The sequence below is a fragment of the Aulonocara sp. 'chitande type north' Nkhata Bay genome, linkage group LG16 (assembly GCF_057382095.1).
Source record: "Aulonocara sp. 'chitande type north' Nkhata Bay isolate Kocher_YH1m ecotype deep benthic linkage group LG16, A_spYH_male_GT1.1, whole genome shotgun sequence".
In the NCBI taxonomy this organism is placed as follows: domain Eukaryota; kingdom Metazoa; phylum Chordata; class Actinopteri; order Cichliformes; family Cichlidae; genus Aulonocara; species Aulonocara sp. 'chitande type north' Nkhata Bay.
The window spans coordinates 21,264,139-21,281,270 of record NC_141359.1 but is presented as its reverse complement, the minus strand read 5'-3'; the positions used below and the strand labels follow the sequence as shown (position 1 = coordinate 21,281,270).

Genomic DNA, 17,132 nt, shown 5'->3' with positions numbered 1-17,132 from the left:
GTGACATGCTTAGCTTACTTCACATTCATTAATTATTGCGTTTCCACTTCAAAGAACTGCTAAAAAAAGTTTAGTGTTTTTTCCCATCAATCTATGGGGTTTCTAATTGTTTTTAAATTGTGTGTTTTTCCAGAATTTAAAATTCCTTTCTTCTCATGTATGCTTATGTTTAACCTGCGTAGCATTATCGATTCACATTTGCTGCTTATATTGTTCAGTGTGGTTTGTATACACAGATTTGTATCCTTCGCTCTCATTGTGTCTCTGTAACTCTTTTTCTACCTTTATCTCTAAACCAGCTGTTCAACTGAGCACTTCCTCTTCCTGTTCATAGATGGCAGCAGCACAGAGCGAGGTCCCACCACCACCACCGCCTCTGCCTCAGCTTCCAACTCCACCTCCTGAGCCCACAGAGCACCTGTCCCGCCCCGGTCTCAGCCCCAGCCCTCAGCCTCTCCATTGCCCTGGCCAGGGGGTGAGCTCTGCTCAGCTCAGCTCTGCCCTGCTCCTCTTCCCCGGCAGCAGCGGAGCGATGCTGAAGCAGGCCGGGTTCGACAGCTAACTGACCACAAACCTAGCATCCCCAGTCTGCCTCTCTTATCCCCAAACCCGGCCTCAACATAAAGCTGTTTGAACTCTTCTCCATCCTCCGTCAAAGATGCCTCTCCGTGCCCTCTCGACAGGGAAGTGAAGCGCAGGGCCGAAGATGTTATCGACTGTACTGTTGATTTAAAAAGTACACTGTACACGTATACACAATGCTAGCCTGCTAAGAGGACAATCTGTAGAAAAGTCCTGAGCTCTCCCCCTTTTTTGCCCTTTCTCTATCTGGCCTCCCTCTCCATTGTTCCATTTTTCTGCATCCTTTGACCTCTGACCCCTCCGTCCCCTGGCCAACCCCTCCTCCTCGAAAAAAACAAAAACGAGCCCCGCCCCCCTTTTGGTTCTTTCTGTAGTGCATGGCCTGAGTATGGTAGGATCACCTGGGGGCCACCAAGCCCTCTCACATCCACTTCCGCAGACAAGGCATGAGGCTCACGCACGCGTATACACACACACAGACACACACCTACACCCTCAAACACACACATCCTCACACACATGGATGCATGATGATCCTGGTGTATGTGGGAAGAAACAGCCCTCTTTGGGAGGACATGTTTGGACAGTGTTGTTTTTTTGTTTTTTTTCTTTGCCCGGGGTTATTTTTAAAAATGGTTGGCGATCTGTTTTATTCAACTTTGTTTTTAATTATTTTCTTTTTTGTTGTTTTTTTTTTTGTACTCCTGGGCAGACGTCTTTTGGATTGCCACGTGTGATGGATGTGACATGTATCTGGTCCTGTGTGCTTGTATAATATATACATACAATACAAAACAGACATGCATACACACACAGTTTATATATTACTTTTCCTTATGTATAAAAAGTATATATAGATATATGTATATTAACTACAATGGTTCAGAAATCATTTATGGTGAGCTCATATCTGGCAGAGCAGTGGCAATATTTGCCGCTGCCTAAAGACAATAGATTTAGATAAGGTGGTGTTTTGTTATTATTTTATTTCTGTTTTTGTTGTTGTTCTCTTCTTTGCTGGAGTGTGGTTAGATTCCAGCAGCCACTTCCCTGTGTCGTCTGTATTAAGGCTGTAGATGGATTTAGGGCATCGCTCTATTCCCCGTCTTTGTACTGGCTCTGTCTGTAACAGTGTTTCTGTGACAGTGCAGCGTCTAGACAAACGTGTCCCCCACCCTTTTCCCTCTCTCCCTCTCTCTTTCTCTCGCCGTTTCTGTGAAGAATTCGAGGTTGGTTTTCACGCTCGACTCTCGGCCCGCGGTCTTCGGCGCACCACCGGCTGCCTCGTGCGCTGCGACCACCGACCGGAGCGCCCCTTTCTTTTTGTCCCCCTCCACCCCCGCAGCACATAGAGCCACTCGGTACAGTCTGACGAATCGTCTTATTTACGGAGAATACTCACTACATTTAAACAAAAAAATTAAAAAGATAAAACCAACAAAAAAAAAAATTCAGAAAACAAAAAAAAATCACACACACACACAAGAAAGAAAAACTGAATTTGTACATACAGTATAAATGCTCCTCACCAAAATTCTGACTTGTATGACTTGTATGTTGTTTTTTTTTTTTATGTTGTTATGTTGATTTTTTTTTTTCTTCCATGTTGTGTTCAAGGTATGTATATATGCAGACCCATGTACTGTTTATGAGCAAAAACAAAGATGACAAAGGGTGAGGGAACGGATGAAAAAGATTCAAAAACAAACAAAAAAATGAAACAAAAAACAAAAAAAAACAGAATCAGGGCAAAACTGATGTTGTGTATGGATATTGTAGATGACGACGACGATGATCAGCTTTATCCAGCCATATGTTCAATCTTACCTGTACAGTACAGTAGATTACAGCTGTATTATTGTAACAAGAACTAGTCATGTATAGTGTAACTATAGTTTGGAGTGCCTTTGCTTTCATACACCTTCGCCTTGTTTCCACCCTCACCCAGCCCACGCCATCAACCCCCCCACCCCCACTGTCACCGCCCCCCTCTGATATTGTGACTCTCCCTTTTGGTGCTGTTGAATGTCCTGCTGCCCCCTCTTCCACCCGATGCACATCCTCTCCCTCCTGCTCTTTTCATTGCACACTAAATGTAATATACAGACATTGTTAATTGTAAGGATATTTTTTTCTTTAACTGAAGATATAGTAGACAGGTGTTTATTTTAATAGATGTTTTATCTTGGGGGGCACACACACACACACGCATACATACACGTGTACTGCAGTCCTGGCACAGATTTGGGGTATGAAGTGGGTGGGTGGTGTGCTGTGGACGGCAGCAGGGTTTTAAACAAAAAAAAAAAATCAAACAAAAAAAAAAAGGCCTCATATATTATATTCGATACAGTGCAGTTTCTGTATTACTCGCAGTGTTGGTTCTGTTACCAAAGCCAAACCATCATGTTGTGATGAGCCATCCTCAGAGGCAATAACTCTTCTTCTTCTCTTCTCTTTGGATGTTTCGTTGTTTCTCCTCCTGCTCTTGAGTATTCAGGGGGGTGAAATTCAGTAGCACCTAAGGGGTCAAGTCATGTAGCCTTTCTCCTGTCTCTCCCGCTTGCTGTAATTTTGCATTCATGAACGTGTTGCTACCCTCCACCAGAAGGTTGGACCACTTCACCCCTGCCCTCTTACTCCAGTTCAATTAAAGCACCACAATGGCTACCAAAAAAAGAATAAAAGTGTATAAGCTAGTATAATATCTTATACTGACATATACACTAGTGTCATGCTGACTGGGTTAAACTGGGGTAATAGAAAAGAAGAATCTTAAGAAAATACTACAAAAACATCCTGTATAACAGTACTACTACTTGAATGCCTCTGTTTGTGACTGAAATTTCGATTTCTTTTTTTGTTTGTTTGTTTGTTTTTTCCTTTTGTTCTGTGAAGGTATGCTAAATGTGCGCCTCTGTAAATATTCCCTCTGCGTGCTCCGAGGAATAGTTCCCTGGTACTGTAATTTGCATTAAATAAAGAGTAGGATAGCCTGGAAATGATCATGAAATTTGTCTGTTTGAGATTCTTTTACTGTGTTTGTTCCCGTCACTTTGTAGACATCGGATCGATTTTGTTAAAGAAAATTCAAACCAAAGTAGTACTAATCATTAATGCAAATATGTATTCGGCTGATCACATGGCTCTAGCTCAGTGCATTTAGGTGTGTAGACATGGTCGAGAGACCTGATGAACTTCAAACAGAGCATCAGAATGGGGCAAAATGGGGACTCTGAATGTGGTGTGGTTGTTGGTGCCAGACTGGATTATCTGACTATTACAGAAACTGATTTCTACCACCCAACCATCTTTAGAGTTCACAGAGATTTATCTTAGAATTATTAAGAGAGAGAGAAAACATCCAGTGGATATAACCAGGATACATAAGACCATCTCTGAATGCACGCGCATCGAACCTTGCAACAGAAGACCACACTGGATGTCACTCCTTTCAGCTAAGAACAGAAAACTGAGGCTACAGTTTACACAGGCTTATCAAAAATGGACTGGAAAAACACATCTGCCCTGACGTCTCAAGTTCTGCTGCTGTGTTCGGACTGTAGGGTTAAAAAATTTTGTGAACAACTTAAAAGCGTGGATCCCTCCTGCGTTGTATCAACAGTTCAGGTTGTTGGTGGTGTAAAGTTTTCAGGGATATTTTCTTTGCGAACTGGTTTTTTGAACATGACAATGAAGTCACTGTAGCTAATTGGCCTCCGCAGTCACCAGATGTGTACTGCTGTCATGTCAATCAAGTCTCCAGCACTTCAGCCTGTGCCACAAAGAATTAGGTCAACTCTGAAGAACAAACCATGACCAGCCTGATACTTTCACAACATATCTGTTAAAGTGTTTAGTGAGTGTCTTTTTGTGTATATTACAAAACCAGCATGGCAAAACTCATATGATCATATAGATTCACACAGATTTATGTTTACATATTAAGAGTCTGAAACCTTGCTAATGGTTCAATGATGCACTGGCTTAAAATAAATGTGTTTGAAAAAAGAATATCTTTATTACAACATGATGCACAGAGATAACAGAAGCATCAACAGTGAATCACAAAGTCTATAGTAAATAAAAGTAAACAAATGTGGAGGTATTCTGTGCCAGGTAAATCCAAGGATTTCAGTTAGAGCGCCAGTTTCAAGTTCAACCCAAACCCATTAAAAGTTGCCCTTTATTAATGATGATCTGAAGGCAATAGCTGAAAATCGCTTTGGATGTTCTTAGTTCTTGAAAGAAAAATAGTAAAAAACTGTGTCCTTTTGCTTAATCTGAATCAAATGGAACAACTGCCGGGTACTGTACACAGAAATCTTGAAGAACAAAACTCTCAACTCTCAAAGTCACATAATGAAAAAAGTTCTCCTTAGTGCAAAGAGAAGACTCGAGTCTGCCATCACAAATTAAGGTGGACAAAGAACTGACAAAATAAAAAGTTCCTCCCTTGGGGCGTGTTTATTTAATCCATTAGATCAAAAGTGATCAACAAAACTTCAGGACAGTCCAGATGTTTGCAGTGCAGATCAGCCTCACAGAGAATCTGTTTTTCTGTGTGTGGCCAGAGGGGGGCAGTGTTTGTCTTTATATGCCATCAGAAACGCTCATGTCAAGCATTTTTCATTCATCACGGTTTACAATAAATGAACATTAAGGCACCAAAAGCACAAAACTAGACCAACAACAAAATTCTACATTTAAAAAGCAGCTTTTTCGGAGTCACAACACTGACAACACTCGTTCACTCCCTCTCACCTATATATTTTTGTCCTGTCAATATTTAAGACAATTCAATTCCATTCAATTTTATTTATATAATCACAACAAAAATCGCCTCGAGGCACTTTATATTGTACAGTAGATCGCACAATAATAGATACGGAGAAAAACCCAACAATCATATGACCCCCTATGAGCAAGCACTTTGGCGACAGTGGGAAGGAAAAACTCCCTTTCAACAGGAAGAAACCTCCGGCAGAACCAGGCTCAGGGAGGGGCGGCCATCTGCTGCGACCGGTTGGGGTGAGAGAAGGAAGACAGGATAAAATATGATTCGATGCAGAGAGGTCTGTTAACCAGAGATGGGCAGTTACTATAATCTGATTACTTTTTTCAAGTAACGAGTAAAGTAAGGGATTACTATTGCAAAATCGGTAATTAGATTACCGTTACTTTCCCGTAGGAACGCTGCGTTACTGCGTTACTAAAACCGTGATTTTTTGCGAGAATGTCTCACGACAGTGACGTAAGCGAGTGCGCCGTTAGTGACAACAGCTGTGTGCAGATCAACAATGGATCACATATCGATTGTGGGAGAGAGTATGAGCGTGCAGCGTTTAAAGCGTGGAAGTACTGACCTTACTTTGAGTTTGATTCCATAAAAAGTGACAAAAATATTAGCGTCCATCGTGCGTGGGAAGAAAACTTTTTACAGCGAAAAAAAACCCCTAAACTTCCAAGCAAGCACCAAGTGCGCAACGACGTAATGGGAAACTCATAGAGAAACTCGCGGATTCTTCAACTGACCGCGGCACACCTGCACCAGGGTAAACCTCCGCCTACCCCCAGTCCTGCTTTACAGGTGAAAATAGAGCAACAGGACCGCTGAGTCTTTGACTTTATTTATTTTCTGCTGTGTTTTACTTGCATCTATTTGAAAGAGTGAGTGTAAACACAAAAAATATTTTATTTTATGTGCTGGAATGTGCAGATAATAGGTTTAAATGTTAAACTAATTTATTCAAATCAGAGAATGTTGCATATAATTAAATCTTTGCTTGATGCATAAAGTTAAAAGATTAAAACTGATAAAACAAGTTTAAAAAAAGAGACTTTTCCATTTGATTACATTTTGTATGATGGATTATGTAGAAAAAGTAGAATTGGGCTGAAAGATCTATCGCTTTATCACCTATTCAGGTTGTAAATCGTGTTTTTAAAAAGTAACTAAGTAATTAATTACTTTTGAAAATAAGTAATCAGTAAAGTAACGGGATTACTTTTTTGGGGAAGTAATCAGTAATTAGTTACTGATTACTTTTTTCAAGTAACTTGACCAACACTGCTGTTAACACATAGTGAGTGAGAAAGGTGACTGGAAAGGAAAAACTCAATGCATCATGGGAATCCCCGGCAGCCTACGTCTATTGCAGCATAATTAAGGGAGGATTCAGGGTCACCTGGTCCAGCCCTAACTATATGCTTTAGCAAAAAGGAAAGTTTTAAGCCTAATCTTAAAAGTAGAGATAGTGTCTGTCTCTCGAGTCCAGTCTTCACTCTTTCGACACATGTAAAATAACAATAGGATACTTTCATTTAAGCGTCCCCATTAACAGTGCTTGTGCTGCTCATGTACAGCACACTCTTCATAAGTCATTACAGGAGCCTTTACTGACCATCTCCATTATGAGAGGACTGATGGTGTCAGGCTGGATGTCCTGGATCTGTAGAATCTGTTTGCTGTATTCCTCAGTCATTGTTCTCATCTCTGTAAAGCAGGCTATCACTTTGGGATACAGCAGGCTGAAATACAATAGAAAAGTCAATAACTGCAGTATGTAAAAACATTTCACACTGACTGGAAAGGGGCGAGAATTTGACATTTCACTCACTGTTTCTCTGGACCTGTTCTCCTGCAGTCAATCCAGGTTTTTAGCGTCAGCGCCAAGTTTTCATGAACTTTGTCAATCAAGCTGTGCTGCTGCACGCCTGGACGGTCTGGCAAATCAAGTAAAAAACAAATTTCTTTTAATTTGAAGCCACTTCGCCCTGAGGAAAATCTGAGAATGCATTTTTATTTTGGGCTGGGTACAAATGCACACTGTTTGTAGGGTTTAAATATTTACAGGGTTGGTTAATTATTGATTTGGTCCTAGCAAGGACTGGGATGAACTGCTGAAGAACGACCATCACCTGGAGAAAACAGAGACATGGCTTGCATGAGAACGTATTCTTCCTCCTGTAGGCCCAGTGTGCGCAGGGTGTGGTGAAATCTGAACAGAGGCTCCAGCAGACATGGCTGAAATCCCGCTGGAAAACACAGGAAAACGGGTCAGGAGCAGGACAGATACGGAAGGACAGTCTGAGGGCCACTGAGGTCTGATCTGTTCCCACTTTTCTCCACACTCCAAGAAACGGATTCAAATGGATATGTTTAGTTCCCACTTTCGAGTGAGCTACCATCAAGGTGATTCTGGCAGGGATTTATGTGTGAAAATGTGCAACACATGTACAGGCAAACCACAATCTAAAAGCTCATTCATGCAGAATTATCCACAATTAGGAAGGAAAAAAAAATCAGGGAGAACGATGAGCTCAAAACTACCAGCTACACAGTAAATATTCACCAAATACACAAAACACGTATGCCAGTCAGATATGCGCTCCAAGAACATGCTGCAGGATTTTCCAGACATTCTTGCAAAACTATTTTTGCACAAGTTCTAAAAAAAGCAGGGGTGGTGATTTGCCACAACTTCCCTACAGTTTTTCCAACACACAAGGCTTATAAATGTAACTGACATGCTGTTAGCCTAGGAGCACTGAAACGGTGAAAGGAATTTGCACCAATAAAGACAACTAAAAGCCAGCGGAATAGTCGGGATATCCTTGGTGTGTTGACTGGAATCAGTCAGACATCATTTTATACTGATTTCTGTTGTTGTGGATGAAATAAAGGTACAGTTATTCCACTTGGCTTTGCCAGACAGATTGCACCAGTCCCAAAAAAATAATATCTAACAGATTATAAACAAAATACAAAGTATTTATAAAAGCATTTATACCAAAGACCCCTGTAGTTCAAATGTCATTTATGGTTTATGTGTATTTTCATTCCTTTAAAAAAAACAAAACAAGGAAGTGCTATTTTTAGTGTTTGTTCTCTGTGTGACCTACTTATAGGTCAGTCTGAGCAGTTAACTCGCAAGTAAAGTAGCATGAAGAGCAAACACCTTTGTGATGGATATTTGTAGCTGCACACCTTATCCAGTGTGAAAACTGCAGGTCAGCACCTTGAAAATTAAACAGAGCTATATTCCCTGTAATCTCAACTTTCACCTAGTGCTCAGTGTGAATTCCTTATTCCTAAGAGCTGTTTGTCTAATAGTAAAAGGAAACCTTCAGACAGCGCGTTTGTGAAGCACTTTGGATCGAAAGAAGTAAAAACCAGTTTGACAGCATTGCAGTGAGTGTTTCTTAAGGAGTCATATTACACCACCGTGTGAGAACATGTGACAAGAGTGATAACAGACTGGACATGTTACTGACTGACTGTTGTCTGACTGCTTCAAAAATAAAAGTGCAACATGTGCATGCATGTTAGGAGCGTCAAATTTCTCTTTGTTCATTTTACTCCTGTTTAATAACAGTTTGCAACGTTACATATAGTTTAAAAGCAAAAAACTAGCGAGATCAGAGAATAACGACTCAACGTGTTCATCAAGTGAAAAAACATTTTGCGGGGGCAAAGGTCATTCAGTACACGTTACATGTTATTTAATCAGGTGTACAGAATTTGTGATCAGGGACGTTACTTTGAGTCCTCAGACAACACACACCTCAGAGTTACTCCAATTCAATCAACAACAGACCATAATTGTCTCCATTACTGAATGCATTTTGTATTTTTGTATATTGACTTGGTTATAAGCACTAAGTCCATCTTTATGAACAGTGAAACACAGTGAAACACCTACATTTGCAGTTTCTCACACTCTTTGGAGTACGTCAGCATTTTAAACTGCACAGCCACTCATTGTCACACTTTTTTCAGCAAAAGCTTTCATACACCGCTGCAGTCTTTGCCAGCACCAAAAAGCACCTCGAGATTGCTAACACAGCAGATGATTAGGGAGCTAATTAGGCCTAATCCTCCACTATCCTCTGGTAAGCAGCGTCAAATGTAGAGACAAATGAAGAAAACAAGTGTCAAAAACTAAACTGCAGTTCCTCTAATGACCACTTGAGGCTTCATTCATTCATCATGCTTATCCAACTCAGGCTCACCCCGGGGCTGCAGCCTATTCCAGGTGCCAATGAAATAGTGGACGGTTACACCAAACATCGCAAGGCTAACAGACAGAGAGCAACAACCATTCACACCTATTTAGATTCAGCAATAAGCCTAACATTGGATTTTCCTGAGTGTGTAGAGTCAGTTGCTCATTTTAGGCCATATTGTATAAAACATGAAGTTCAACTTTTCTAATTTACATGTCAGAAAGGAGGATTATCCAGGACATGCTCTTCTCTTCTGGGATGGTTTGAAACACACAGCAAGCCATAATAATTGTCAGATAAACTATTAAAAATGCTCCAGATGATACAACATCACAATTAGCTACTGCAAGTAGTATCAAGCCTACCAGACACCTATCACTGCCAGGACAGGTATCAATCAACTCAACAAACTCAACTATTAAGGTGAGTGAGTGGTTAAAACCTCTCACCTCAGAACACATGAAGCAGGAAACTATCCACAGAAGCCAAAACTTTTTTTTTGTACCAGGTTGTAAACTTGCTAAACTGGTTGGCAGTTTTAACGTGGGAGTCTGGGAACTGACTTGCTTTTTGAGCCAGCCTCAAGTGGCACCTAGAGGAACTGCAGTTTTTGCCACTTGTGCATAGGTCTCATTTTTCAGGTCTGGAGGTCAAGTCCCACTGACTGACTTTGTTCAGAATTTTTTTTTAAATCTCTCTTTAAATGATGCTTTGTCACAAGTGTTCAGGAAAGTGGCCACTCTAAGTGACAGTCTGACTTCACCTAATCTAATCTAATCTAATCTAATCTAATCTAATCTAATCCATCCAACTGTAAGAAGTCTTACCTCGTACAGCGTCATCTATGCAGTATGTAATATGGCCACATTCCCATGTGCTCGTTTTTGAGTTGAACACCATGTTGAAGCGGATCTGCATTATTTCAAACGTGGCTCCCTTCAGCAGAGATATTTGGTCTCCCATGGTAAGAGACCTGTAAGACACCAGTTTGACATCAAGTGTCGAAAACGTGCCGACTGAATATAAATATCCGTTGATGTACACATTTACCGGAAGTCTTGGAGACTTTTGGAAAAGCTAATGACGTTCTGGATCATGTAAGTCGTGAGGTCGGCCACATGCGGAAGAGCAGTGAAAACACATCTGTTTTCGACGTCATTCCGTATGTGGTGTTCTTGCTTTTTAATGGAACTGTGGAAACAGGAGGAGGATGAAGAGGATGAAGAGCATGAGGTGGCAGATGGCGATGATGTGGGCTCGGTGGTAGATTTACTCGCAGTGCTGCAGCCGTTTCTAGGGCACTCGGTCAGAGGGTTAAAGAGCTTGCTTGCCGTCTGCTTGTGCGTATTCACAGGAAGGATGTTTCGGTCCATAGGCTGAAAAAAATCAAAGATCAATTACACAAGTTAAAACAAAGATGATGATTGGGCGTACCCCCACCCATCCTGGGTGGGGGTACGCTTCAGAGTTTGGTAGGAGACTATATCTCTGGTCTGCTGCCTGCTCTCGAGTTCGCGTTTAAAGTTGCCTCGAGCCTGGTACACCACTGAAGACTAGGGTAGGAAAAGTAAGGGTTTTGTTGTTTTTAGTGTTTTAGGCTGGGAGTTGCACATAGTAAATCAGTGGCACCAAACTTGGTAGGAGGTTTGAGACCATTCTTGATTATGGTCTGTAGCTGAGGCAGGTAGGCTGTTTTTAAGTTGGCATTGTGTGCACACCCTGTGTGTGCATATGTCAGTGTGGATGGATGCTAATGAGATCCTTGTGAGGTGAGTGTTTTGTGCTGTGACTTTTAGTGTTGTGGGGAATATGGCTATTTTGTTGGATCACTTGTGAGTGTTGTTGGCCAGGTGATGGCAATAACACTGTGGGGTGCTGAGCCACCCTTGATGTGATCATTGTGTGGCCATAGCTCTCCAGTTTGTGGTTGGTCACTAGTACGCTTGATTTACTGAACTTTTTGGATTAAAGTAACTTGTTGTGGTATAGGGCCACTTGTATGTGACTGTTTGTGTGGTGGAGACAACAGATCACTTAGTTGTGATTATTTGTTGCTACTTTTGTGTTGTAGCAGATCAGGTAATCATTTTGGGTTTGTGACTGTTGTGCTCCTTTGTGTTGGTCACATGTTACTTTTTGTCTGTTCAGTGTGGCAACTTCAAATCCTCATGCCCATCCATGCTTAGAGATGCCAACTATAACGTGAACACTGTGCTTCTGTTAGCTTTAACTTTTATTTATTTAATTATAAGGAACTGAAGGCTTCAGAGGGGCTTTTAATAAATTTAAGGGTCCTAGAGGAACCCTTTTAAGGGAGGAGGTGTTACGTCCCTCTGCAGCTTCTAATCGTCTCAGTGTTTTCAGCTGGTGCTAATTGGCCACACCTAGTCAGGTGTGGATAAAAGCATACCTGAGGCAAGCTTTCCGGCAGTGCACTAGTCTTTGCCTTGGTGGCACCAGCCATTTTAGCCAACCTGGTTTTCCATTTTAGGATGAAACCTCTTCTCACCCACACTCTGTTATTCGTCTCCTTTTTTTATGTTGCGGCTTTTGAGCCGGGTCGTAACAATGATGAAGAGCTGAAACTGCATGCATTCACTCACACACCCTGAAGCTGCTGAAGCGGGAAAATGCTGAGTCGAATGTGCTGCGGTGACCAAAGAGCAGTTCCTGAATACGTTTTTCTTGTTGGAATGAAAGCTCCACTGGGGAGTTAAGCATCTTATTCTTCTTGATTTGGACCCTCCTCTCCTGCACCTTTTCATCAGACATGACCACTGAACAAGCACAAAAATACAAGCATTTACTATGTCAAGCATGTCAGCATAAAACAACCTGATCTGATTCATAATTTCTTCTCAAGGCATGAAAATTATGTGTATCAATTTATTGTATGACATGATGTAAACATGCAAAATGATAACAAGCATTCTAGAAACTGATGGGTGCACCTTTTATAATACCACACACTTCCTACAGTGACTTAAACATTAAGTATAAAAGCCTTTAGATGTTACTTACTGTCTTTGCACATGCCAATGGCCTGACATTTGCGCATGCGGCAGGCTTGACAAGACCGGCGGCTGTTTTTCGTTATAACACATTTATTCAGGAATGGACAACGGAGCTGGTTTGACCTCTTTATGTTACGTCTGAAATGAAAAACATCCACTCACAAAATAACAGCTTCATGCCTTAGGTTTAACTGCTTGTTAATGCAAATATCTAATGAGTCACAATTTGCACAAGTTTACTGAAATTGCACAACAAATGTGCAGTCTCAAGTTCTGCCGCAACATTTGTTTGATAGGGTCAGAATTTGGTGTAAACAACATGAATGCATGGATCTCCACTCCATTTAGGCTGGTAGTGGTGGTGTAATGGGGTGGAAGATATATTCTTGGCACACTTTGGGGCCCTTAGTACCAACTGAGCATCATTTAAACATGGCAGCCTACCTGAGTAATGTGCCTGACATGTCCACAGTGCACCCATCTTCTGATGGCTGCTTCCAACAGGACAATGCACCATATCATAAAACTCAAATCATCTCAACCTGGTTTCCTAAACATGACAACAAGTTCCCTGTAATCAAATGCCCTCAATAAAAAGCTCTCAGTAAAATAGAGCACCTTTGGGATGAGGTGGTCTGGGAGATCATGGATGTGCAGTAACTGTGTGATGCTATCATGTCAAAATTGACCAAAATCTCTGGGGAATGTTTCCGGCACCTTGTTAAATCTATACCACCAAGAAATAAATCAGTTCTGAAGGCAAAAGGAGACCACCCTGGTACTAGCAACCTGTACCTAATGAACTGTCTGTACTGTGTGCACTGTGTGGATTTAATTTGTGAAGGTGTTGAAATTAGAGAAGGTCAAATTAAGAACCAAAGTAGATGAGAATATCACACTGACACCACCTTTTATGCCAGAAATTGAATGTTATCTGACCACTCAGCTCACCGACAGCAGCCCATCTGAATAACAGGGACAGAGAGAGCTTTGGTGGCAGCAAAGTGAGGTTTATATAAAGAATACTTTGGCCTAAAGAAGTCAAATAATAAACAAAACTGAGCACACTTCTAAATGAGACAGTTCAGAGAGCATATATGGTGAACAGTATAATAATGTTCAATTAAAAATCAAAATAAAAGCCATTAAAATAAATGGTTAACTTCAATACTACAAAACTCTAGTATTTGGGCTCCCAGTGATTGATGATGATGATAACACATTGATGACACACAGCTTCCTATCTGACAGACATCTTGAGCTTCTCGTTGTATAAACTCTTTAAACAAAAGGTCAGATAATTTTAAACGTTTTACAGCTGAATGTGAGGAAAACTGAAAATGTGATTAGTGTTAAAGTTAATATATCTGTTACGTAGTTACAACACATTTCAAACATGACAAGCTTCTGACTCAGAGTAAATCATGTTTTCATTTATCACGAGCAGACTAGACCACTGTCATTTCCTGTTTGTGAGCCGTCCTAGTAAAAGAGTTCAACTTATTCAGAACACAACTACACCAGTCCTAACTAGGTCAACAAGTCACAATCTAGTCTTCTGAAACCTGCATGTGCCACAGAAAGAATACAATTCAACATCCTACAACCTCCTACAACTTCATGGTTACTCAGGTCACAGTGAACTGAGGTGGCCTTCAGATTGCAGAGCAGACGGTGTCGAGCTTATTTCACATTTTGAGCCTATGAAAGCAAGATAGTCACTGTATCTATGTATATATCTATGTATATAGATACTATGCAAGATGCAAGTATATGTATAAATGTAGTATAGAGAATGTGCTTGTGTGTATGTGTGTATATCCGGTCCTCACGATCGCGTGTCTGTTTATTTGGTTGACAGGGTGCTAAAAGTACAGAGGTGCTGAATTCAGGTGAACTGAATTCAAATTAACTTATAAATACTACTTAAAAAGTACTTTTTGGGCATGAAAAAAAAAGATCCGAAATGTGGTTTCACTTTATATGATATTAAAAATTTACAATATAAGCAGCCAATTAAATGCCATGAACATCCCCCACACCACCAAAAAAAAAAAAAGTATTAATGACTGCCTGTACTCTTTATTACATTACAGTGTGTTTGGCATCACTGTGTTGAAAAATGAAGCGGATGCCAATCAGATGCTTTCCAGATGGTAAAAGCAATCTGATGGTATTTTTCTGTGTTCATAATTATATTAATTTTGACAAGATTCCCAACACCACTGGATGTTTTACTAATGACTGTGGTATGAAGCTAAATATGTTGCACTTGCTGTGTACCTCTCTCCTGACCTATTAACAGAGATTTGAGCCACAAATTTCAAGACCAGTTGCCACTGATGTTTAGTCCAGTTCTTGTGTAATTTGGAATACCTCCACCTTTTCTGCATGTTTTCTTCCCTTAAGAGCAGATGGATGAACTGAAGGGCCAGATGCATCTCTCTGTGTCTCTCTGTGTCAGGTCTTTGCTGGATTTTTTCCTCTTTCTCAAGGACATGACTTTTAGAAACTGTTCATCTGCTGGAGATGATGGAGTTTTTCTAACCCTGCCACTTCTTCTTTTGTCTTCTACTTCTACTGAAAATTCTTAAGGACACACTGCTGAGATATGCCAAATTTTCATCTAATATTTCTTATTAGATGAACTAAGTTATTAGTTATGTATGGACAAAACACTGGTTTGAGTTCAACCAGGAGCCTTTTATGCTCATCAGGTACAAAAACTGAGTGAGTGAAAATGACTGAGAAAGCAGCAAATGTCAACAGAAAATTTTTGGAAGACCTTCTGGAAGACTGGAGAACTATTGCTCAAGACCACTTTAAAAGATTACAAGAAAGTCTGGCTAGGAAATTAGGAAGATCACTAATTTGTCATTTCACATTCACAAGGGATTCTTTTCATGACAAAAAATTTTCTAAATATAATTAAAAACATGAGAGAAACTCTAGATACAGCAAACATAAAAGCTGGACTATTTGTTTTCTAAAAGCCCTTAAACAGCCATTTATTGCTTGATTCATGATGTTATTAAATGTTGAAGAGCTTTACCTGAAGAAGCCCTTGCAGCCTTCACAGGTCAAGGCATTGAAGTGGTAACCATTAGCCAGATCTCCACAGACACCACACACTCTGGACTCCTCATCATCTGTCAGCTTCTCCTCCTCATCCTCTTTATTCAGCCTTGCGAGCACTTCACTGATGATCTGCACTCCAGCGGCCTTCTCGCTCATTCTCACCCGAGAGATAATCAGATTAGTCTGGCGTCACTGCCTTCACATCTGTTCTGGGCAAGATTGATTCAGTAAGAAATGGAAAGGTTCCCTGTGAGATCAGGCTTAGGTTTAACTACTATCAGCACTACTACGTCACAGTTAATGTACAGGATACACACTGTATATCCTACGTTATTGTGCTATGATACTCTTAAATGAAAGGATATGACCATAATACTGTGGCTGAACCATTTGCTTCCAGCAGTGACGCATACCTGGATATGACTAAAGGCTCCTTGTGGAGTCATTTACGTCTATTACAACCCCCTATTCATTGTGGCTAAATGGTCACAGTAGGAGATCACCTTGATTTTCATCAAAGAGCAAGAGCAATTTTCTGAAGTGCACAGAACAGCTCACAATGTTCAAGTGCAAAGAACAATGTGGACTCTTCAATTTTTTATTTTTTTTTAAATACTTTCCAGTGGAAAAACGGTAAGTTGCACAAAAAACAAGCACAGGCTACTGTTGATTAATGATTTAGCAACATACATTTCAGGTATTTTCTGCCAGTAAACAATGCTTAATGCAACCTTTTTAATTTTAACACTCAAATCCCTCCGAATTACTGACACACTGAAATCACAACTTTAACGTAAGTCGTTGTGTTTCTTTAAAGCATACACAACTCCACACACTCCACTGAAGCAGCGTGTAAAACATGCTTGTTTGGGAGTGCTCCTACTTTACTCCCACCCTGCAGGCAGGCAGGTTTGTAACTGAAGCCTGACCTGTCTAACAGGTGTGCACAGGTCCACACAGGTTGTCATAAAGTAAACTCTTTTCCTTCCTTTACCTGGTTAAATGTCTGGCTTAGGTCATTCAAATCACTCACCTGATGATTCCAGATGTCAAAACAGCTGTACGTGGTCCACAGGTGCCCGCCTCACTTCGCTTAATCAGGGGGAATTTTGAGCATGACCAACAGGGGAGAGAATCGTTAACAGGTCGTCGTGCAAGCTTTCGACCAGCTTAATGTTTAATACTGGCAGTTTGCCACAACTACAACCGGCTGCAGCCGAAGAAACTGTGTAAAATCCAGCACCGCCTACTGATGTCGTACTTCGTAGACGCGGATCACGGACGCAGGGGCGTTTCCAGGATGGAGCGACACAGGACGAATCCAAATATTTAATCGGAAATGGAATCAGCACAGAAAAAAAGGACACGATTTTCTTGCAAAAGTGATGAAACATAATTTTTCGTTGAATAATTGTGGAAACGTGAAAAAAAAGAACTTTAAATGTAAGT

General features: G+C 40.7%; 2 protein-coding genes across 5 annotated transcripts in view; one reads left to right on the top strand and one right to left on the bottom strand.

Moving 5' to 3' along the window:
* gsk3ba (glycogen synthase kinase 3 beta, genome duplicate a) overlaps nucleotides 1-3,595 on the top strand; it is a 35,397-nt gene extending 31,802 nt beyond the window's left edge. For 2 of the 3 annotated variants that reach the window (XM_086266146.1, XM_086266145.1), the window contains exon 11: nucleotides 335-3,595. In XM_086266146.1, coding sequence (XP_086122272.1) covers nucleotides 335-405 — 71 coding nt within the window. In that variant the 3' untranslated portion in view covers nucleotides 406-3,595. Of the gene's footprint in view, nucleotides 1-299 lie in introns of all 3 variants that reach the window. The other variant, XM_086266147.1, reaches the window with a different exon arrangement.
* A 1,027-nt stretch (nucleotides 3,596-4,622) lies between these two features.
* On the bottom strand, nucleotides 4,623-16,859 carry nr1i2 (nuclear receptor subfamily 1, group I, member 2). 2 transcript variants are annotated; one of them, XM_086267163.1, is made up of 9 exons: nucleotides 16,717-16,859; nucleotides 15,658-15,892; nucleotides 12,613-12,743; nucleotides 12,199-12,368; nucleotides 10,642-10,967; nucleotides 10,419-10,564; nucleotides 7,504-7,620; nucleotides 7,203-7,308; nucleotides 4,623-7,113 (listed from the first exon to the last, which is right to left on the bottom strand). In XM_086267163.1, exons 2-9 carry the CDS (start codon nucleotides 15,837-15,839, stop codon nucleotides 6,957-6,959), a joined length of 1,335 nt encoding a protein of 444 aa, XP_086123289.1. In that variant the 5' UTR covers nucleotides 15,840-15,892; nucleotides 16,717-16,859; the 3' UTR covers nucleotides 4,623-6,956. The 2 variants fall into 2 exon arrangements, with proteins under 2 accessions (XP_086123289.1, XP_086123288.1); XM_086267162.1 differs by having other exon boundaries at nucleotides 15,658-15,887.
* Between the last annotated feature and the right edge of the window lie 273 nt (nucleotides 16,860-17,132).